Raw genomic sequence first — 22,786 nt, 5'->3', positions numbered from 1 at the left:
ATGGGCCTTCCTGATTCCAAGCCCAGTACTCTATTCCATTATGCCAGGGTATCTTGCCTACATGTTAATATATAGGGATAGGAAATGGACCTATGATTTCACTGATATAGGGAATCCCAAGGTGAACAAAGTACTTCTATTGTAGGTTGGCACCTTCTTTGCAATTTATAGTCTTAGAGGATTGCCTATTGCAGTGGTATCAAACTCAAATAGAAACAGGGACCGTTGAATCACATATAAGAATGTTGACTTAGAAAACCACATTTCAACATTATTTGTGTTCTCTATTGATCAGAAAAATGAAAAGTAAAACAATTCTGAGGTACCATCTCACACCTATCAGAATGGCTAATATTACAAAAAAGGAAAGGGGATGTGAGATAACTGGGACACTAATGCCCTGCTGGTGGCATTGTGAACTGATCCAACCATTCTGGAGAACAATTTAGAACTATGCCCAGAGGGCTATACAACTGTACATACTTTGATTCAGCAATAACATTGCTAGGTCTATGTCCCAAAGACATCCAAAAAAAGGGAAAAGGACCTATTTGTACAAAAATATTTATAGCAGCTCTTCTTATGGTGGCAAAGAATTGGAACTCAAAGGGATGACCATCAATTGGGGAATGGCTAAACAAGCTGTGATACGTGATTGTAATGAAAAGTTATTACAGTGCTAGAAGAAATGCCACACAGGATAATTTCAGAAAAACCTGAAAAGACTTACATGAAATGATGCCGAGTGAAGAGAACAGAACCAGGAGAACGTTGTATACAGCAACAGCAATAGTATTGTTCAGTGAAGAACTGTGAATGACTCAAACAATGATCCGAGACAATCCCAAATGACTAATGATGAAGCAGACTATCCACCTCCAGAGAAAGAACTAATATTGATTGAATACAGACTGAAACATGCTATTTTTTACTTTCTTTTTTTCTTTCACTTGAGTCTTCTTGTATAAAATGACTAATATGGAAATGTTTTACATAACTGTATATGTATGTATACTGATTGCTTACTGTCTCTGGGAGGGGAGAGGGCAGGGATAAAGGGAAGGATAGAATTTGGAACCCAAAACTTTAAATAAAAATGTTTTAAAAATTGAAAAAAAACCCTATTATTTGTGTTCTGTTGTCTTTTTATTTATTTTGTTTAATATTTCCTGATTACATTTTAATCTTGTTCTGGGCATCTCTGGCCTAGAACACTACGAAGTTAAGTGACTTTCCCTCGAGTCACACTGGTAGTAGGTGTCAGAGGGAGAGCTTGAACACCAGCATTCCTGGGATCAAGGCCAGCTCCATATCAATTATGGAACACTACCTCTTATCAATGTATTTACTTTTACAAATCCTTGCTCTCCTGTCTTACTGCCAATAATGCTTTGCCAAACTGCAACCAAGAATTAGTCCATCTGCCTCCTAGTTCCCATTCATGTGCTGCTAAAAGAAGATGGACAAAGTCCTGTAACTATGCTGACTGGGTCTACTATAAATTTTCTATTTAATCTCAATGGGGCCCTCAGTTCAGCAAAGCAAACCTTTAAGCCCTCTCTCATTGATTCCCTAACCCACTTCTCAGAAATGCCGTTCCAAACGTATACTTCTGTCCTCAAGCCTCCTACACTAACTCCCTCTGCCCAGTCTCATAGTTGAGGACCTCATTTGGTATTCTACTGGGAAAAAAAAGTGAGGCCATTTTTTGCCATGAGTTCCTTCTTCTTACCTTCTCTACAGGTCACACACTCTTGACATCATCACCTAGTCCAGGAATGGGGAACTTTTGATGTTGAGGCCACATGTGGCCTTCTAGGTCCTTGGGTTCGGCCTTTTGACTGAGTTCAAGTTTTACAGAACTTTTATGAAAGGGATTTATTCTGTGAAGTTTGGATTCAGTCAAAGGGCCACATTTGAGGGCCTAGAGAGCCATATGTGATCTTGAGGCTGCAGGTTCCCCAGCCCTGAAGCCCTAGTCCCTCCTTTATTCCAAACTCTTCTCCTCATCAAAGCCAACCACTTCATATGCATCCTTTATCCCATCACCTCTCATCTTCTCCAACAAATTATCCTGACAGTCAACCTCTCTTTGCCTCAATCTCCAAACTCCCCCTTAAGTGCTAGTTCCTTCACTGCTGCCTAAGAACATGCTTTCTCAAAAGACTGTAGGTTTTATCATCTATCCACTCAACCTATCATCCTATATTTCTTTATCCTCTCTCTGCCAAAATCCTGGGAAAAGTTATTTACTCCCCCTTCGCTACTAAGTCTTTGCAACCTAGCTTCCACCCTCATGGATTCATTGAAAATGCTCCCTGCACATGTCCTCTTCCCTAAAAGAACCTAAGTTTCTTGAGCACAGAACAATTTTGCTTTTGTCTTTAGTTTCCTAATGCCTTCTTAGAACAGTTAGTGCCCTGCACAAAATAAGTGCATTCCTCATGCTTTTACCCCAGCTGTCCTCCAAGGTTAGAATACTCCTCCTCAGCTCTGCCCCTGAAAATTCCCAGATTCTTTCAAGGTTCAATTCAAACATCATAGGAAGCCTTTCCATCCCTTCACCCAGGTCATTCAACCAGCATTTATCAATTTGTTATGTGTCAGGCACTGGACTAAATGCTAGGCAACTGTAGAAAAGTAAAAACATTGTCCTTGCTTTTCAAACGGTGGGGTGTGGGTGGGGGCTGGAGGTGAGTATAATGGTAATTAAGGTGGGACTTCTTTACTGTTTTCTCTCTTGGGGCACGGAGGTAATAAAGTGCCCTTGATGAGTCTGGCCTTTGTTTCTTTGATTAAATCAGGAATCTTTGATGACCTGCTTATGAAACAAGAAAGCCTAGTTCACATAGGCTGTGACACCCTTTGACCCTGAAGAGGGTATATAAACTCAGAGGTTAGCATTTTGTTGCGGGTTCTCACTCACTGGAAGAATGTTGTGTGATGGGTTTCTGGGTAGCCGCTGGACACCCCGCCCCCAGCCTTGAAAACCCAGATGTTGGTGCCCCTCTCTCCGGTAACTATGTAATTCTTTGGTCAGACAGCTACGGGCCTGTCTGTTGGTAACTGTGTATGTTTGCTCTGTTGGTATTGTCTCTGTTTGTAATTTCTGTTTTGTATTTGCTCTGAAGTTCAGGGTGCTAGCTTCTCCCTGAACTAAGTGAATGGTATATGTATGGTTAATTAAACTGAGATTGTTAACCCCTTAAAGTTGCTTTCCTTAGAAAAGCAAATCAAAGGGCCTGTGCTAGCAGTCCTCCCATGTGCTGGTATTATTGGCCTTACACAGCCACAGTAGCAGCAAGCCACATTGTGTGGTTACAGAGAGACAACATGGGAAGTGATCTCAGAAAGAACTGACTAAGTGGGAGTTGGGGGGAAGATGTGCAATGGGGAAAAGCCAGCTGGAGAAGGCGAGACTTGAGCTGAGCTTTGAAGGAAGCCAGCCAGGCCAGAAGAAAGAAAGGAGGGCATTGTAGTGTTGCTAAGGGGCCAGCCAGGGAAATGGAGCATTTTGTGATGTTGTAGCAGTGTAGCTGGATCATAGCGCCTTGAGGGAAGAAAAGTGTAATAACAGAAGGGTAAGGAGTGACCAGGTGGTGAAGATGTTTCCTTTAATGATCCCACATAAATACAGATTGTTTTCCCTCACTAGATTGTAAGCCCCAAAGGGCAGAAACTTTCACTTTTGACTACCAAAGTGTCTGACACACATCAGGTGCTCAAATGATTGACTTCTTCATTGAAATCAGAAAGCTCACCGTGTCCAAGTCTAAATTAAATTGTATCTCACAATTTCTAAAGAAAAACATTATCCAAACGGTGAGAGCTGTTGTCAAGAACGGATGAATTGAATTTCTATCAAAGCATACTTTTTCCACTTTTTCTTGCTTGTGCGAATTCTTTAGCATCGTGGCTAATACAGAAATGGTTTGCATGACAATATGTGTTAATCAATATCATGTTGCCTGCCTTTTCAAGAGGTGGAGGGGGGAGAATGTGAAACTCAAAACTTTTAAAGATGTTTGAAATGTTCGTAAATGTAACTGGGAAATAGTTAACGAAATAAAAAATTTAAAAAGCCCTCCCGTAAGGCGAAATGTATCTCCCCACAAATTTGCTATATTAGTTTCATAGTATCTGTGTTAAGAGGCCAGGGTGAGTGGAACAGTTTGCAATTCTCCATCTCTGGAATAATTTTTTCTTCGAGGTTAATTTTTCTTCCCTGTGTTTCTTTTTAGCATGGGGGGGGTCCCTTAATCTTAGCTTTAGGTCCCTCCCAGATTAAAAAGCGAAAGAAAAATCATTTTTAATTGAGGCATTATTTTATTATCATATGTTCAAATAGTTCGAGGTACCTAAAATCACTAAGCACTCTATTGGTCTCTTAACTATCAAGATCTGTAACTCTCTCGTTTTTCTGACTTAGACCTCCTCCCCACCCAAAAAACAAACCGGTTTTCTACAGCCCTTTTTCTTTTCCTGGGAAACTTTGATCAACTCCAGGGCTCCTTGAAGTTTGTAAGTCACCGCAGCTCCCAAGAGTCCAAAGAAAAAGGCAAAGAAAACACAGCTGTTTACTTAGCAGCCCCGCGCCACCGGGGTGGGTGGGGCTAAGGGCGTGACCAGGAGCACACGCGGGGTGGGGGTGGGGTCGGAGCGTGTTTACACGAGGCGTGGACCTCGTATTTCAGGCCTTGCAGCCCCGGCTCCTCGGCCCCTCGGACCGGCTTCTACACATCAGCGAACTTCCGCGTGCGCGGCTTTTAATGAGCCCAAGGCCAAACACTCGGGCCTACTTACGTCACTCGGGAAGGCGGTCAAAGCCCCGGGTCAGAACAGGGGTGTGGCGGCGTCCGTTGGGTCACTCACGCGCACACTCGGCGCCGGCCGGGTGGAAACGAGTGTGCACGAGCGCGCCACGCCCACCACGCCCTCTTTCCTCCGCCGGGCCCGGGGAGCTCCAAAGCGAGCAAGGTCGGTCAGCCTCCAGAGCTCTAGCTCCGGCCGCAAGCTCCCCTCCCCCACGCCACCACCGCGCCTGCGCTAGCTCGCGCGCAGCCTCTTCCGGCGGGGGCGGGAATGCGGGTGGGAGGCGGGACGCGGGGGAGGCCCCAGTCCCCGCAAGCGTCCGAGGGCGAGGTAAGGGGAACGCTGGGAGGTGGGTTGCCAAGGGACCCGCGCGCGCGGGCCGCGGGACAGTTAGTAGCGCGCCGAGGGGAGGAGCAGGAAGAGATCCCGCCCGAGGACTGGGCTTAGCAGGGGCGGGGGGCCTACACCGGCCCTCTCTGTTAGGACCAGTGCCCCTCCCCCCGGCCGGGACCGAGCTGAAGAACTAATTTTAGGATTTCAGTTTCAATCTTGAGGGAGCTTTGTAGAAGCTTGACAAAAGGCACCGGAAGTGGCTTTGGCGCGCCCCCCCCCCCCCCCGCCTCGGGGGCGGGGCGGTTGAGCTTGTGACGTAGTGGAGTGTCTTGAGATAGACATCCTTTCCCTTTCCCTGTGACGTAATGGAGTGACACGTGCGGGGGATTGTTGGGGGCAATCCTTGGGCGCGTGGGTGGTGAAATCCATGGGCCCTGTCACTAGTGAAGTCAGTGGAACCATGAGAGAGAGGGAAAAAGATGAGCGATAGGAGACTTGTGTGCGTGTGACCCCCTGGGGAAGACCATGATGTGGGGGCTTCGTGTGGCCAGCCTGGAGATGATTGAAAAAGTTATGGGTGGGAAATGAGCCCTAAAAATACCCCTCTGGTAGGAAATCGGGTAGATGGCGGAGAAGCGACAGAGAAGTGTGACAGAGGACGGCAGTGGCGATGCGACTCTTGTGAAGGAGAGCTGTGGTTCCGTGGGATGGTGATCAGTTGTGAAATACATAGAGAGCCACAAAAGTTTTCATTGGCATCAGCACATTGTACAGGGGACAGAGCACAGAGACTCCCTACTTAGAGGACTTCGGTCCAAATCCCACTTCTACCAGTTAATTTTGTGACAGTGGACCAGGCAGTGCCTTCTCTCACCCGTTACCTGTTTGTGGCATTCAAAGCCCTTCATAACCTATCCGCCTTCTACTTCCCAGACTTCTTAAACTGTACTGCTCCTTGACAAGTACCTTTGAATCCAGTGACACTAGCCTCCTGGCGGTTCTGTGAACGAGACATTCCATTGCTCAGGTGTAGGCATTTTCTCTAACTGTTCATGCCTGGAATGCCCTCTGCTCAACTGTCTAGTGATCCTTCCTGGCTTTCTTTAAGGCCCCAGTAAAATCCTTTCTTTTACAGAAAGCCTGTCCCAACCCCTGTTAATTCTAATGCCTTCCCTCTTAAATATTTTCTACTTCTCCTGTGTATAGCCTACTTTGTATATGTTTATTTGGGTCTTGCCCTCCCCATTAGATTGTAAGCCCCTTAAGGACAGAGGCTCTGCCTTTTTTATATCCCTATTGCGTAGCACAAAGGCTGGTATATAATAGATGCTTAATAAAAGTTTATTGATTGATATTAGAAGTGTTAAATCTAACCACTGTATCTTAGAATTTGTAGCATAGGATTTTTTCTCAGAGGTGATCCGTGGATTCTTCACAACTGTTTTCTGTATTCTTAAGTGTCCACAAGTTTGGGGCACTTTTCTTTGTATTACTTCATGCATTATGGTTTTCGACTAATATTCTTCTAGGAAAACTGTAATGCTTTGATTGTCTGTGCAGCCTTTCTTCAAGATCAGTGTGTTTTGCTTGTATAGAGATAGAGATCCTATGTGTGAGTTGTAAAAATAATGTTGCATTTTGCTTCCCTTCTTTCAGATTAACTTTCATTTAATTATATTTCGATTCTCAATTATTTGTTCTCTTTTGCTTCCTGGAGAGAATCACCCCTCTTGGAATTAAATCATTCTGTTTTGCTTTGTAGGTCACAAATTTTGCTATTTATTCCCTTTTAACATCTGCCTTCAAGATTCTTGTTTCTCTCTTGAACAATTTGGGAACATCCCGCTTTGGTTCCATGCTCCCTTGGGAATCCATAGGCTCCTTTGCTTCATCAGGTGTTAGTTTAATTTCTTTTACAATATTCAATTAGAGATATTTGAACTCATTTAGACATCTTGGTGGCCATTTTCCCTTCTGTTTGAATATCGCCCAATTATCAGCATATGCTCTAGGTTTTTGACTAATTTCTTTTTATTCTAAGATTTTTGGTAGTTTCATTTTTTTACTCCTTATTTTCCTCTGTCACTTCCTGACTCCCTCTTTGATGGAGGATCCCTTGAGGGCTGCACTTCAAAGTTATTTCGGTCTCCTCCAGTGTTGGGAAATTTACAGCTTCAGCCCCTATCCTAAAGTGATTTCTTTGGGGACAGAACTGACCCCAGCTGGATGCCAGTCCCCTTTTCTCTGGGTCTGTAGTAGCTTGACTTACATTTGACACCTGCCTCAGGAGCAGCATGTTTGCCTGTACCCACTCATCCACACCCCACCCCCCCACAAGAGGATGGGCAGAGTTGAGGTCTGATACTTATTGCCATCAGATGATGGGGTGAAAATAGAGATAGAGTGCATTGACAGAGATTATAGTAGCATCAAGGAGATTGCTGAGTGGATCTGAAGAACATAAGCTGGTAGGATGGTTTGTGTTGCCCTGCCAGAGCGTGGGGGCTGGTGGGGTAGAGGATGCTGAATGAGTGAGTGATTAATTTATTGGATTGTTACCTCGTTAGCTCCTCAGGCCAAGATACTAAGAAACCTATCTATAATTCCTTACTTCTTGCTCATGATCCTATTTTGGGGAGTTTTGAGATTTCCTTAGGACTGGGGGAAAAAAGTCTAGTCTTCCATCTTGTTGGTCATATCTATGACACACTTTGAAGGAAATACTAAAAATATTTATGTAGTAGTATCATTGCCATAAAGCCTCCTAAGTGACTGTTTTATTGGGACAATACCCATTTAGATGTCTTAGTTCTGATACGTATTAAAATCCCTTGTGTTACTTTATTTTTTTCTTGTATATCATTATAATACTTTTGTTTAGTGTTTATGTAGAATCACATTGAAAAGAAATAGAAGACCATTAGCCCTCTTTTTGGCAAAGGAAGGGAACTTTGGATGTGGAATGTTGTGTAAACCATAAGATGTCATTGATGTATTAGTTTTGTTGAAATGCTTGTCTGCCTCTTTTTTATTCTTTGTTACAAAGAATGACTTGGTAGAGGAGCAGGGAAAGGATATATTCAGAAATCAAAAGGCAGTGAGTATTAAGGAACTACCATGTGCCAGGCACTGTGCTTGTTAATAGGCTACAAAGACCAAAAAAAGGAAATAATCTCTGCTCACAGGAAGCTTAGATTCTTTTACAAAGGAAGATAATGTAAAAATAAACAACACCAATGTAAAATTTTACTTTAAATGAAAGATACCGTATATTTCAGTCTTTATTAATGTGAAGGTCAGGTGATATGGAAATGATGACATCATCAATTCTAAATTCCCCCTAACTCAGGCCTTCATATTTTTAGCTGGAATATACAAAGAAGCATAAGACAAAATCTCTGTGAAGACATAGAATCTGTGCCTGGAAAGATCTAGTTTCAGATGTCACCACATATGCAATTAAGTCATTTATCCCTTTCGTGAGTTTCCTTATCTATAAAATGGAGACTAATACCTATAGTATCTGTCTGTCAGGTCTGTTGGGAAACTAAAGTAAGATAGTGATGCATATAAAACACTTTACAATTCTTAAAATATTGTGTAAATGTCAACTTAAATAACTGATGTGGCTTTTCCAGGTCCCATCTTGCCTTTCCCCTGCTCTCCCTTCCAGTATCTTCCTTCTGAAATTATCTTCCGTCTACTTTGTATATGCATTTTATGTACAGCAGTTATTTGCATATTTCCACTATTAAAAGTGAACTCCCAGATGACAGAGCCAGTGTTTTTGCCTTTCTTTCTATCCCCAGCATACAGCACAATGCTTCCCACAAAATAAATGCTTAATAAATGTTCATTAACTAGCTGACCTTGAAATCACAGCTCTGGGCCAAAAAAAAATTGCGTGAAATGTTGAGACCCTGTCATATAGGCAATTGTGTCAAGGTATAAAGATCAATTTATTGTCCTAAGAGAGTTTATTAGATTATGAGACCTTTAAATGCAGGGACCATGTTTTATACTTCATGTGCCTTCCGTTCACATGAGCAGTAAATATCCACTGATTTGAGTTTACACTCTTACAGAAAGAAAAATGCAATATGCAAAAAGTACATAAAATAACTACATAGGCAATTATAAACTTGCAGTATTTTTGTTTAAAGAAGCATAGCAATGAATGACTTGGATTATTATTCAAGGATGTATTTTCCTATAAAAAGTTATACATCAGCCCAACATACATCTCTTTAATCCCTAATGTATTTGAAGTACATTATGGATATGCCCCCACATAAAGTTGGTCCAATCACAGTCTCATAATTAATACATTTAAAAAAAATTTTTAACAGCTTGAACCCTCTGACTGGTGAAGTGTAGTTATAGGTAATCACAAAATGGTTGCTAGACAAGTTGAGAACAGTATTTTTCTTGCCCTGGGGCTGTTAATGCAGTAGAACAGACAAAGAGGGAGGCATATATGGTGTTGCCTGCCCTCCCTCCCCCAACTACAGGGTAAGAAATCTAGGAGAAGGGCAGCATTTGAAGGGAAGAAGGAGTCAGTACTGGGGCAGCTAGGTGAGGCAGTGGGCAGAGCACCAGACCTGGAGTCAGGAAGACCTGAATTCAAATCCAGCCACAGATCTGTACTAGCTTTGTGACCCTGGGCAAGTCACCCCTGTTTTTCTCAGTTTCTTCATCTGTAAAATGAGCAGAGAAGAATATGGCAAATCATTCTAGGATCTTTGCCAAGATAGGGGTCGTGATTTCCCAGTTGGGGTCATGAAGGCTTAGACATGACTGAAGCAACTGAACAGCAACAGGAGTTAGACTTGTCATCTGTTTGGAGCTGGTCCAAATTTTCACCATCCAAGAAGGTGTCTCCCATTTATCGTGTTGTGGATATGAAACTGCCTGCCCACGGTAATGTTGTTTTACCTAGAGTTGTCATAGGGTGGGTGGGATGATTTAAAGACGTAGGTGAAACTTCTTAACTGTACTAACTACTCTTAAATTTGACCACCACGTAACAATTTCTATGGGAAAATACACCCAAAATACCAACTGGGCCCGCTAGGAACACATGTCTCACCATTTCAGCGAAATCACAGTCTGATCCATCCCTCATCTCCTCTGTATTTTGAACAAGAAAAGTGGGGGAATAGCTAAAGAAATTATGGTATACAAAAGTAATGAAATATTATTGAGCTATAAGAAATGACAAAAGATAGTCCTTGCCATCAAGGAGCTTATATCTTATCATGAGAAACAACCTACTGTGTATAGTATGAATATAAATACAAAATAATTCAATGGAAGAAGCACTAGCGGCTGGAGAGGGTTAAGAAAAGCCTAATGTTGATAATATTTGAGCTGAGTTCTGTGGGAAACACTGGATTTTGAGAGGTAGAGATGATGACGCAATGCATTCCAGGAAAGAGAGAGACAGCTGGTACAAGGTATGGAGATAGGAGTTAGAATATCCTCATAAGAGGAATGACGAGAAGGCCAATTGACTAAATTGTAGATCGCGTAGAGGGGAGTAATGTGAAAGAAGCTTAGGAAGACAAGTAGAGGCCGAGTAGTGTAGGATTTTAAATGCCAAACAGAGGAATTTAAATTTGCCCCTAGAGGTAACAGGGAGTCACTGGTGCAGGGGAATGACATGGCCAAACCTGTGCTTTAAGAATATCGCTTTGACAGTTATGTGGCTAATCATCAGGTAGAAACATTTTTTTTAAAAGGCTGGCAGTGAAAGGAAAGAACAAAATAGGATAAAAGCTAGAAGGATTATCAGGGTCAAGTGGAAGGTTTTTAAAAGGTGGGAGGGAACTTCATGGGATGAGATAGTTTAGAGTTGAAAACAATCTTAGAGATCACTTAGTCCAAACCTTCATTTTACACGTAAGGAGGTAAAGCGTTATGTTCAGGGCTGCACAGGGAGTCAGGAGCTAAGCCAGAATCCAAATCTAGTACTTTCCCCATAATTCTGTGCATGCCTTAAGGAAAAGGGATGAGCCACCAAAGACATATAAAGAGTTTAGAGAAAGAAGGAGTAAATGTGGGTGCAAGGAATCAGCAAGATGTTGTGGGAAGAACAATGATTTTAGAGTCAGAAGACCTGAATTCAAATCCCATCTTTACTGCTTTATTACTTGTGTCTCTGTGATCAAGTGTCTTCACCTCCACTAGGTATCAGTTTCCTCTTTAATAAAATGAGGAGTTTAGACTTAGGCATCTCCAAGGTCCTTTCCAGTTCTAAATCCTGTGATTACTTAGCATTCAGAAAAAGATGGAAATTAGATGGAAAAGTTAGCCCTAAAAAAGAATAATTACTTTGTAACTAAATGTAAGGATGGGGTTTCATTGAAGCTTTTAACTATGATAAGGCAACATCTAAAGATTAGTGAATGAATTTCCCAGCAGCAGTCAGTCTAGTTGATATTAGACAACATAAATTTGTTGTGATAAAACTTTATCCTATTTCCTTAACAAGACTGTAACCAGCTGTTCTTAAAACTTCTCTGTATTCTCCGATAGCACCTAGCACAGTAATTGTTTAGACATTGTAAATAGTAAACTTTTTTTGATTGCTACATCTTCGGTTTGTCAAGTACTCACTTGATTTGATGTCTTAGCACTTTCTTGATGACTGTATCTTTAGTTTTCCAAATCTATAATCCTAATTATCAAAGACCATATCACAGAAGGATTACAGTTTGAATTAGTGAAGGTCATATTCATACTAATGAAATTACAGATCTTTGAAGTATTTAAGGCATTTGACCTGTAGCCTTAGGACTCATTTTTATGTGCAAAACATAGTGATCCTCCACTGAAGTCCTTCAGTGCTTTAGTGGGCTATAGAGAGGACTCTGGGTTCTCAATGTCAGTTCCAACACAGTGGTCGCTCCAGTATATATTGCTAGAGTGCAAAGTGTAGCCCCTAATGATGGACTTTATGTCTGGCTTCAGAAAAGTAGGCTTTCTAAGTTCATTGAGTCTTACAGTCTCAGAAGGAAGCTTGGAGGTCTTCTAGTCTAACTGGTACTTAAGAATCCGCTTTACCGCCTACTGAATAAATAGGCATCTGGCCTGTGATTGAGGATTGCTAGGGAAGGGGCAATAATAATCCACTGAGCCAACTCATTGCACTTTTGGGTAGCTCTAATTGTTAGGAATGTTTTCTTTATACCGAACTTAAAACTTACCTCTTTGAAATTTCTACGCATTGGTCCTGCTCTGCTCTCTAGGGCCAAGCAGAACAAATCGAAATGGGGAAGGAGGAGTTATTTAATAAACTTTGCACCCACAAATGCCATATCTTACCAAGCCTGCCATGCTCCAAATATGCTGAGTTTGGGATCATCTAGATAGTAAAAGAGCACCTGGAAACGAAACCCCACTACTTAGATAGTTGGTTTGTTTTTGTTTTTGTTTTTTATAGAGATCCATCATTAGTCCAGCTATAGGATGACAAGATTTTCAACCACAATTAAAACAGAGCTGGACAGAAAGGTGGCCTTAAGTCAGGAAGACCTGAATTCGAGTCTTCCATGACATTGCTGTTTGAAATTGGACAAGTTATATCACCTATATAGACCCTCAGTTTCCTTATCTGTGACCTCTGTGGTCCCTTTCAGCTTTAAATCTATAATCCTAATTATCAAAGACCAACTACCATATCGCAGAAGGATTACGGTTTGAATTAGTGAAGGTCATAGTCATACTAATGAAATTACAGATCTTTGAAGTATTTAAGCATAGTAGGCAGTCAATCATTTAAATTAAAGTTTGCTATGTGTGAGGCACTTTGCTAAGTGCTAGAGATATGAGAAGAGGAAGAAGACACCCCTTGCCCTCAAGGAGCTCCCAATTTAAAGCGGAAGACAACAAGCAAAAACCAAATATGAACAAACAAGCTATATACAGGATAATTAGGAAATAATTAGAAGAGGGAAGGCATTAGAATTAAGAGGGAATGGGAAAGGCTTTCTGTAGAATGTGGGATTTAAGTTGGATCTTAAAGGGAGCCAGGGAAGCCAGTCAACAGAGATAAGAAGGGAGAACATTCCAGGAATGGGGGACAGCCAGAGAGAATGCCTGGAGCTAAGAGATGGAGTGTCTTGTTCGTGGAACAGGAAGGAGGCTAGTGTCAATGGATTGAAGAATAAATGGCAGGGAGTAAGGTGTAATGGGGAGCCACTGGAGTTTATTGAGTAAGGGGATGATGTGGTCAGACCTGAGCTTGAGGAAAATCACTTTAGTGTCTGAATAGAGGACAGATTGGCATCCAGAAAGACTTCAGGGAGGCAGACACATTAACAAGCTGTTGAAATAGTTAAGAGGCTGTAACAGCAATTTGGCTAGCAGCAGCTGTTGAGGGGTAAGACCCAACAAGGCCAGCAACAAGAGCTGCCAGCTCAGGTTCTTTGGTCTGCTTTACTAAGGAAAGTAACTTTAAGGGGTTAACAATCTCACTTTAATCAAACATACACACACACACACATATATTATTTCAAGAGGAAAAGCCAGCACCCTGAACTTCAGAGCAAATACAAATAGAAATTATAAACATCAACAGTCAGACTTTGTCTGATTCAAATCACAATTCATAGTTACCAGGGAAGCATTAACATCTGGGTTTACAAGCTGGGGGGCTCTTAACAACGGCTGCCCAGAGTCTCTTCAAGTCACACACAACACTCTTCCAGTGAGTAAGAGACCTCAAAGGAAAAACACCAACCTCTGAGTTTATATACCCTGTTCAGGGTCAAAGGGCATCACAACATACCACTCAAACCCATGTGACCTGAAAGTGTCACAAACATGCATGAGCTAAAAGCTTCTGGTATCACAAACATGTGACTCAAACCCATGTAAACTAGGCTTTCTCTTGAGGTAAGGAGGTCATCAAAGACTCCTGATTTAATCAAAGAAACAAAGGCCAGACTCATCACAGGCACTTGATTAAATAAGTGCTCCAAAAGAGAATACAGTAAAAAAAAGCCCCACCTTAATTACTGATACACTCACAAGGTGATGAGAGCTGACTACAGTAGTGGCAGTTTCAGAGGAGAGAAGGGGGTGTATTTAATTGATGTTACAAAAGTGAATATTATTTGGCAACAGATTAGAGGAGGGGCTGGGGTGGTGGAATGGGGCTTGAGAGATAGTGATGAGTCAAGAATAACACCTAGATTGTGAGCCTGGGGGACTGGAAGGATGGCATTGTGCTCTATAGTAATAGGAAGGGTTTAGGGGAAAGATAATACATTCAGTTTTGAGTATGTTGAATTTAAGATGTCTCCTGGATATCCAGTTTGAGGTGTCTGAAAGGCAGTTCAAGATGTGAGACTGGAGATAAGAAGAAAAGTTAGAGCAGGATAGTTATATTTGAGAATTATCAGGATAGAGATGGTCATTCAGTCCATACGAGCTAATGAAATTGCCAAGTGAAGTGGTATAGAAGAAGACGAGGGCCCTGGACAGAGCTCAGAGCGACAGCTACAATTAGAGGTCATGACTCGGCATGATCTGGATGATGATCTAGCAAAGGAGACTGAGAAGAAGCAATCTGAGAAGTAGGAGGTGAGCCAGGAGAGAGTGGTGACTGAAAACCTAGAGAGAAAGTATTATCAAGGAGTAAAAGATGATCAGTAGTGTCAGAAGCTGGAGAGAGGTCAAGGAGAATGAGGATTGAGAAAAAACCATTGGGTTGGGTTTGTTTGGTTTTGTTCTTGTTGTTGTTTTGGCAATTAAGAGATTGTTGCTAACTTTGGACAAGAAAAAAAAAGTTGAAATGATGAGGTCAGAAGCCAGATTGTAAGGACTTAGGAAGAGAGGCACCTCTCATAGATATATGCCTTTTCAAGTTTAGCCACAAAGGGCAGAAAAGATATAAAACAATAGTTATTTACAATGCAAGGACCAAGTGAAGGTTTTTTCAGGATAGAAGAGTCATAGGCATGTTTGTAGGAAGTAATGAAAGAGGCAGTAGAGAGGGAGAAATTGAAAATAAAGTATGGGAATGACAGAAGGGGGCAATCTGTTGGAGGAAAAAGGATGGAATGAGATCTCTTTTGCAGATTGAGAGGTTAGCCATGGTAAGGAATAATGCCACTTCTTTATGTGAGACTGTGGAAGGAGGAGATAATAGCAGAAGGTATATGAGTAATATAGATGAGAAAGAGTGGAGAAGAGAGAGCTCATGGCAAATGGCCTCAATTTTTCTCTGTAAGATATGAGATAAGGTTCTCAACTGACAAGGTGGGGACAGGGGGAGCCATTGGAGGTTTGATAGGGATGAAAAGGTTTGGAAGAGCCTTTGTGGAGAGTCGGACATTGAGTTGATGAAGAAGGTAGAGTAGGATTGCTTAGCAGCAGTGAGGGCCCAGGTGAGATTGTATAATACAGATTTGTAGTGGACCAAATCATAATAATTGCATGATTTTCTCCACCTTAGTTTAACAGCATTCATGAAAGTGAAGAAGGTGAATGATAGGAGTGATCCAATGCTTGGACTTGGCAGGGTGTGATCAGCAGTGTGATAAAGGGATAAAGGGACTAGGGACTCAAGAGAAGAGGAGAGTATAGATTTGAATTGGTCAAGGTGAGGAAAAGAGGAGAGGGTGACAAATGCAGGGGTCATGACCTGGGAAAGAGCTGAGGGATAAAGGGATTAGACATCATGGTATGTATAAAGAGTAAGGGAAGGCAGAAGGAGAGGTGAGAAGCCAATAGATTGTGGTCAGTAAGGAGATTTTAGAATTCTTGAACATGGAGATGGTACATTTGTGAGTGATGGTAAGATCAAGGATATGACCCTCATTGAATGTGGCTTAGGGTATGGTAATGGGATGTGAATAGGTTGAGGAACTAGGTGGTTAGCATGTATACGGTCATTAATAAATATCTGTTTAATGAATAATAACCTTTGTCTAATAGCATAAAATTTTGCCTTTATACATTTATATATTACTTAGAGAACAGGTACAACTTTGCATGAGAAAACTAGAAAAGTGCATGTTTGTAAATGTGAGTGAAATGTTAGTGAATGCAAATAGTTGTATCATAGATGAAGAGAATGTGAAAAACGTGGTTTTTGGGATCACTGGACTTCCTAGGCAGGGCCAAAGTCCTGAAGAAGAACCCTGTGATAATCCCTAGGGAAGGCTGTACAGACCACAGGACTCCCAGAGGAAGACCAAGTGGTAGCCATCCCTTAATCTGTGGGGATCACAGGGCCTCCTAGGGGTCAGACCCTAAGGAAGACCCAAGTGATGGCCCCTTAGGATGGCAGTAAGATCACAAGGCTCCCGAGACAGGGCCGGAAGTCCCATGTGATGTCCCCTTAAGAAGGCCGTGCAGACCACAGGGTTCCCCAAGGGAATCCAGAGTGGTAGCCCTCTTAACACCGCAGTGGGGATCACAGGACACCCCAAGACAAGATCCAGGAGTAAGCCTGGCGAGCTTCTGCTGCCTGTTGCTTCCCTTCACTTGACCTTAGGAAAACCCATGTGATTTGCCCATTCACACCCAAAGAACTCAAGACCAGAGTGAGCAGAGGAAGACATTTTATTACACTCCCCGGGAGAGCAGGTATAGTGCTCGCGGGAACACACACTGATACAGCTGCAGGAGCAGGGGTAACCATTCCCTCCACTCCTGCTAGAGTCATGGTTAGTTTACAATCTTTGTTTTTTACATAGTTTTCCTAGGTTATATAGTTTACATAAATAGGATAATAAGGATACAGAAGCAAAAGTGAAGTTAATTAGATTTTCCTTGTCTTAGTTTAGGATTAAACTATATTCTTTTACTTCCCCTACTTTCCCTCTTTAACATATGCAAATGATGCAAATCAGTAGGCCTGGATTCTTGACCAAGACCAGACCCTAGATAAGCTTGAACAGGTTCAAGTGGGTTTGGCCTCTCTAATTCCCCAGACTGCCTTCTCAAACAGTATGCACATGCGTACAAGCCTCTGACCTCTCACCTGACCAACCTTGAGGCCTGGTCTCTGCTAAAGCTGGGGTGGGGGAGGGCAGGGAAGCACACCTTTAGTTCTGTGGAAACAAAACTCCTCCTCCCATTTCTTACAAGAAGAACCACAAAATTGTTATAGAAATCTTAACAGGAATTTCATTTTTGGAAACTTTTACTTAATGTAAGTTCTAAAGTATATTTCAACATATAGTTATATAATTATCTTGTTATTGTTAGAAAGTGAAGCATTTTGTTTTTGATGTTTGATACAAAATATTGTTCCATAGAAATGTTAAAGGATAGAGTTTCACTTTGAGTTTTATTTACATTCAGTATTACCTTTTCAATAAATGCCTTATACTTTGTTTAGAGCATTATGAAGTAGGTAAGTTTTTTTTTAAATTAAGTCATGGAAATTGATTAGCAAATATGCTTAAATAAATATTTATTTTTAGGTTTTTCCACATAAGTGAAGAAAGCAGTTTGGGCAAGTGGTGACACACTTCCACCTTACAATGTCTGAAGATGAAGAAAGAGTGAAATTGCGCCGTGTTGAGCCAGCTATCCAGAAATTCATTAAAGTAGTAATCCCAACGGACCTAGAGAGGTTGAGAAAACATCAGATAAATATTGAGAAGGTGAGCCCCTTCATTTTCTATCATGAGGAAACAGTTACATAGGTCTACTTTTATTTATTGGGGATATTAACTATATTTGAAATATTAGATGAGATGCTTTGCTAAAACACCTGGCTCCTGTTGATTTAACAATGGGGTTTATTTTATCTGTTGGTTTTTCTGCTCTGCAAATATGTCACTCTTAGAGTATTTCTTTAGGAAAAGGATATAAGGACATATCCTGTAGATTTTTTATTAGTCCATATTGATTTATTAGACTATTAGTAATTAAAATACAGAACCTATCCAAACATAATGTTTATACATTTCTTGTACTACAGTGGTGAGGGACAACCATCCTGTTCTCTGAATTCAGCTCTTGGCTTAATTTTTTCTGTGTCTCAGCAAGTTTTTAAACTTGAGAGTCTAATAGTTAGCAACCCCTTTTTCTTCAGGTAAGATGATAAATATGTAATTGTATATACATTTAAAATCAGGTGTTATCTCCTAGAAAAGTCCTTTCCTGATTCCCTCAGGTTATCAGTGTTCTCTCCATCTTCTAGAAATGCTTTGTTTTTATTCTGTGTATTCTTTTTACATATTTGTCTGTGCATGTGTTACATTTCTCCTCCCCAGGGATATATGTGATGATTTGTTTTTGTATCCCCAGTACCTAGCATAGTTCATGGCATATAGTAGATAATACATAAATTTAATTGATTATTGATAATTGATAAATTGATGTTCAGTGTTACAAAAGGATATCTTAACTTCATCATTTCACTCTGAGGCAGCATTTTAGAGAGGAAAAAGAGGTCTGAGACATTTTTCCCAGAGGTCAGTTTGGGGATGGAGGGAGAATAATTGATAGTGGTAGCAAAATGAAGGAATTGGAAATAGTGTTAATGTTGTGTAGTCCAAACTGGCCAGAGACTGAGTAGATAAGTGTAATAGTAATTAAGGTGGGACTTTTTGCTGTTCTTCTCTTAAGTGCCTTTAATGATTCTGGCCTTTGTTTGAATGGGGCAGATAAAGCGGGATTTTGTCTTGGAGTGTTTCTCAGCATTAAGACAATGGAGAGTCATTGAATTGTATATGATGTGATACTAGGGATGGGGAAATTTCATACACCCAGCCTGGATGAGGTCAGAGCCCTCAGGGCTCTGATCAGGATATAGTTGAGGGGAGCTTTGACTTTTGGGGCGCTCTTTGAAGGAGTGTTAAGCCTCTGGGCAAGCCATAACTGCTCCCCGGCTTTGTAACCCAGACCCGTTGGTTCTTCTCTGGTAACTATTGTGATTTGAATCAGACGATGTCTGTCTGTTGATGTTTGTAATTTCTGTTTGTATTTGCCTTGAAGTTCAGCAGGCTGATCTTTTCCCCCTGAACTAAGTGAATAATATATGTATGTTTAATTAAACTGAGATTGTTAATCCCTTAAAGTTGCTTTCCTTAGAAAAGCAGATCAAAGAACTTGTGTTGGCAGCTTTGTGTGTGCTGGTTGTTGGTGGGTCTTACACCCCTACAGCAGCTGTTAGCAGATTGTTGCTACAATAAGGGACTTCATGATTGGAGGGGATATCAGGTTGGACATTGATTGTACTGGTTGGCCAGTGGTTGAGCAGCAGGAAACTTGGGCCCCCAGGAGAGTGGGCATGAAATGGATGATGAGATCTTGAGGCAGAAACCTGAAAAAAAGTAGAGCCATCAGGCCCCATACAGACCCATTAAAGATCCCAGAAATTTCTGCTGCATGTAGCCTAGAAGCATACTACCCCTTTAGAAGAAGGGGAAGAAACAAAACAAATCTTGTCCAAACAGATTGCCTAGAGTCCAGGCGTGGGGAACATGTGGCCTTCTGGGTCCTCGAGTGCAGCCTTTTGACTGAGTCCAAGTTTTACAGAACAAATCCATTTATTAATGGGATTTGTTCAGTGATGTTTGGATTCGGTCGAAGGGCAGTGCTTGGGAACCTCGAGGCCACAGTTTCCCCACCCCTGGCCTGGACACTCCAAAGTATTCTGTACTTACCTTAAACTAAGGCTTTCTGCCCTGGCTCTAATAGGTATAGTTTGCATTGGTTTCTCCTGTTCCTGACTTCTCCCATCTTGCCCTGCCAAAAGATACCTGCTTCTCTCTGGACTCTGGAGCCTGTGTTTATGAGTGTATCCTGGTACAGCCCTCACTACAGGGTCTCTGACAGTAGTGTTGTTGCCTAGCCATAGTTATGTCCCTTTCCATATTATTTTTGACAAAATCAGTTTTTTTCATAGGCAGATAAAGGATCCCTGTCTTGCTCAGTACACAGCTGACAAATGTCTGACTCTCTTTTCCACCCTTCCCCTCATTTCCCTCCCCATGCTCTCCAGTTGTTTGACAAATGATCCCATTTATGTTACAAATTAACTCCTCATGTTTTTGAGATGTTTGCTTGTGGATGACAAACTAGGGGTTGTAGGGAGCAGAAGTCATAAACTATTCAGGAAATGTTTCTGGCAGTGGGTGAGGAGGACCTCAGCTGCTTCAGAGAAAGAAATGAAAAGAGGTTTGTTTTAGGGAATATATTTGGGGGGGGCAGCGCGGAGCCAAGATGGTGGTGTGAAAGCAGGGATTTACCGGAGCTCTCTTACAAATTCTGTCAAATACCTCTAAAAAAGTGAATCTGAGCAGATTTGAGAGAGGTAGAAGCCACTAGGAGACTGAGTGTGGCAGATTTCCAAGCCAGGAGACTCTGCAGGGTCGACAGGGTGGATCTGTGGGCTGGGATAGCACCAGGTGAGGAACAAGCAGCAGAACCTAGCCTGTGGACTGGTCTGGGAGAGTGCTGAGCCTGCAGAACTAAACCATACCTGAGCAAGAGCAGGCCTGGGGCCGAATTGCCAGCTGCAGTGGTGAATCCCAGGCTTCTCAGCCCAGGATGGGAGTCTTTTGGAGCTATGTGAGACAGAAGTGCAGAGCCTGTGGCCATGGCAGCAGCTAGTTCTGGAGCTCTCAGCCCACAGTCTAAAGGTTTGAAACTCACCTTCTTGAACTTCCAGGAGCCATGATGACCAGGTAAAATGGCTCTTATCCCTCCTTTGAATAACCAGAAAACACTACCCTAGGAGAAAACCTGGAATAGAGGAGCCAGAAGTGAGGGTTCAGTTTAGCTCAGGAGGCTAAGGAGACCCCTTCTTGAGGTGACGGAAGGAGACCAGTGCAAGAAGGGAGGCATCCCAGCAAGCCCCACCTTAGCAGACCAGTGGGAGTTCATTTGCCCCAGGGGGGTGGAGCCAGCAAGCGCCATCACCAGGACCCCAGGCTGCCTTTGCACAGCCGGGGAATTAGCAGACACCAGTGCAGAAGGCTGAGACCACCGGTACTATAGCCCAGCCCTAGCAGAAGAAGAGACTTTCAGGAGCTAAACCACCCCTCCCCCACACCTCACTCTCTAACTCCGGAGGAAATTCAGAAAGATATCACTGGGCCTCAGTCCTTGGCACACACCAGCCAGCTTCAGCTTAGCACCAGGAGAGGAGCAGCATTATATAGACTCCAGCTAACAAAACCAGAGGCCGCAGCACACAAAGCCAGTAACCAGGCGCCTAGCTCCCAACACAAGAAGTTTGGGACAGAGTCCCCTGGGCCCCAGAAGCAGAGATCCACTTAAAAAGCCAGGAAAAAGGCAACCACCATGAAGATGCAATCCAGAAAAACAAGGACCATTGATTCTTATTGTGGAGACAGGGAAGATCAAAATACCAATTCAGAAGACAGCATTGACACTATACCTACATCTGAAACCTCAAAAAGGAATATGAACTGGTCTCAAGCCCAAAAGGCATTCCTGGAAGAGCTCAAAGAGGATTTTAAAAGCCAAATTAGAGAGGTAAAAGAAAAAATGGGGAAAAAAATTCACTGATGAGAACAAATCTTTAAAAAGTAAAATTGGTGAAATGGTTAAAGAGGTACAGAACCTAATTAGAGAAAATGACTCCTTGAAAAGTAAAATTAGCCAAATGGAAAAGGAAGTACAGAAGCTAAATGAAGAAAATAATTCATTAAAAATTAGAATTGGGCAAGTAGAAGCTAATGACTCTATGAGGCATCAAGAATCAGTCAAACGAAATCTAAAGAATGAAAAAATAGAAGAAAACGTGAAATATCTCATTGGAAAAACAACTGACCTGGAAAACAGATCCAGGAGAGACAATCTAAGAATTGTTGGTCTACCTGAAAGCCATGATGAAAAAAGCATCCTGGACAGTATCTTCCAAGAAATCACTAAGGAAAGCTGCTCTGAGGTCTTAGAATCAGAGAGATCACCCCCTGAAAGAGATCCCAAATTGGAAAACCCAAGGAATATTGTAGCCAAATTCCAGAATTATCAGGTTAAGGAGAAAATACTACAAGCAGCCAGAAAGAAGCAATTCAAATATGGTGGAACTGCAGTTGGGATCACGTAGAACCTTGCAGCTTCTACATTAAAACATTGGAGGGATTGGAATATCACGTTCCAAAAGGCAAAGTTTCTTGGACTACAATCAAGGATCAACTACTCAGCAAAATTGAGCATAATTTTTCAGGCAAGGAGGTGGATATTCAATGAAATAAGGGAATTCCAGACCTTCCTGATGAAAAGGCCAGAGCTCGATGGAAGATTTGATCTCCAAATACAAACTCAAGAGAGACATAAAAAGGTAAACAAGGGGAAAAATGCTAGTTAATCAATAAGGCTGATTAGTTACATCTTTTATATTTGTTTTATATATATGTCTGTCTATCTTGAGAATAGTATAGTTATTATGACAATTAAAGTGAATACTCATAGTCAGAGGGTGTGAGTATAAATTAACATGATGATAAAAAAAGTGTTCTGGGAGATGAGGTGAGGAGGTAGAAGAGGGTAAATTATATCGCATGAAGAGGCACAAAAGCATATTATAGTAATGGGAGGGAGAAGAGCAGTGTTTGAGCTTTACTCTCATCGGGTTTGGTTCAAGGAAGGAATAACATACTCTGAAAAGTATAGAAATCAAACTTGTCCTATAGACAGTAGG

The 22,786-nt window shown here is 41.8% G+C and overlaps 1 protein-coding gene across 2 annotated transcripts in view; it reads left to right on the top strand.

Moving 5' to 3' along the window:
* The first annotated feature begins 4,806 nt into the window (after nt 1–4,806).
* Nucleotides 4,807–22,786, top strand: part of STX17 (syntaxin 17) — an 84,385-nt gene continuing 66,405 nt past the window's right edge. Inside the window, exons 1-2 of one of the 2 annotated variants that reach the window (XM_036739174.1) lie at nt 4,807–4,977; nt 17,586–17,768. In XM_036739174.1, the coding sequence (XP_036595069.1) occupies nt 17,646–17,768 (123 nt within the window). In that variant the 5' untranslated portion in view covers nt 4,807–4,977; nt 17,586–17,645. Of the gene's footprint in view, nt 5,143–17,585; nt 17,769–22,786 lie in introns of both variants that reach the window. The other variant, XM_036739173.1, reaches the window with a different exon arrangement.

Source organism: Trichosurus vulpecula, chromosome 9 (genome assembly GCF_011100635.1).
Source record: "Trichosurus vulpecula isolate mTriVul1 chromosome 9, mTriVul1.pri, whole genome shotgun sequence".
In the NCBI taxonomy this organism is placed as follows: domain Eukaryota; kingdom Metazoa; phylum Chordata; class Mammalia; order Diprotodontia; family Phalangeridae; genus Trichosurus; species Trichosurus vulpecula.
This window is presented reverse-complemented; position numbering and strand designations above follow the sequence as displayed.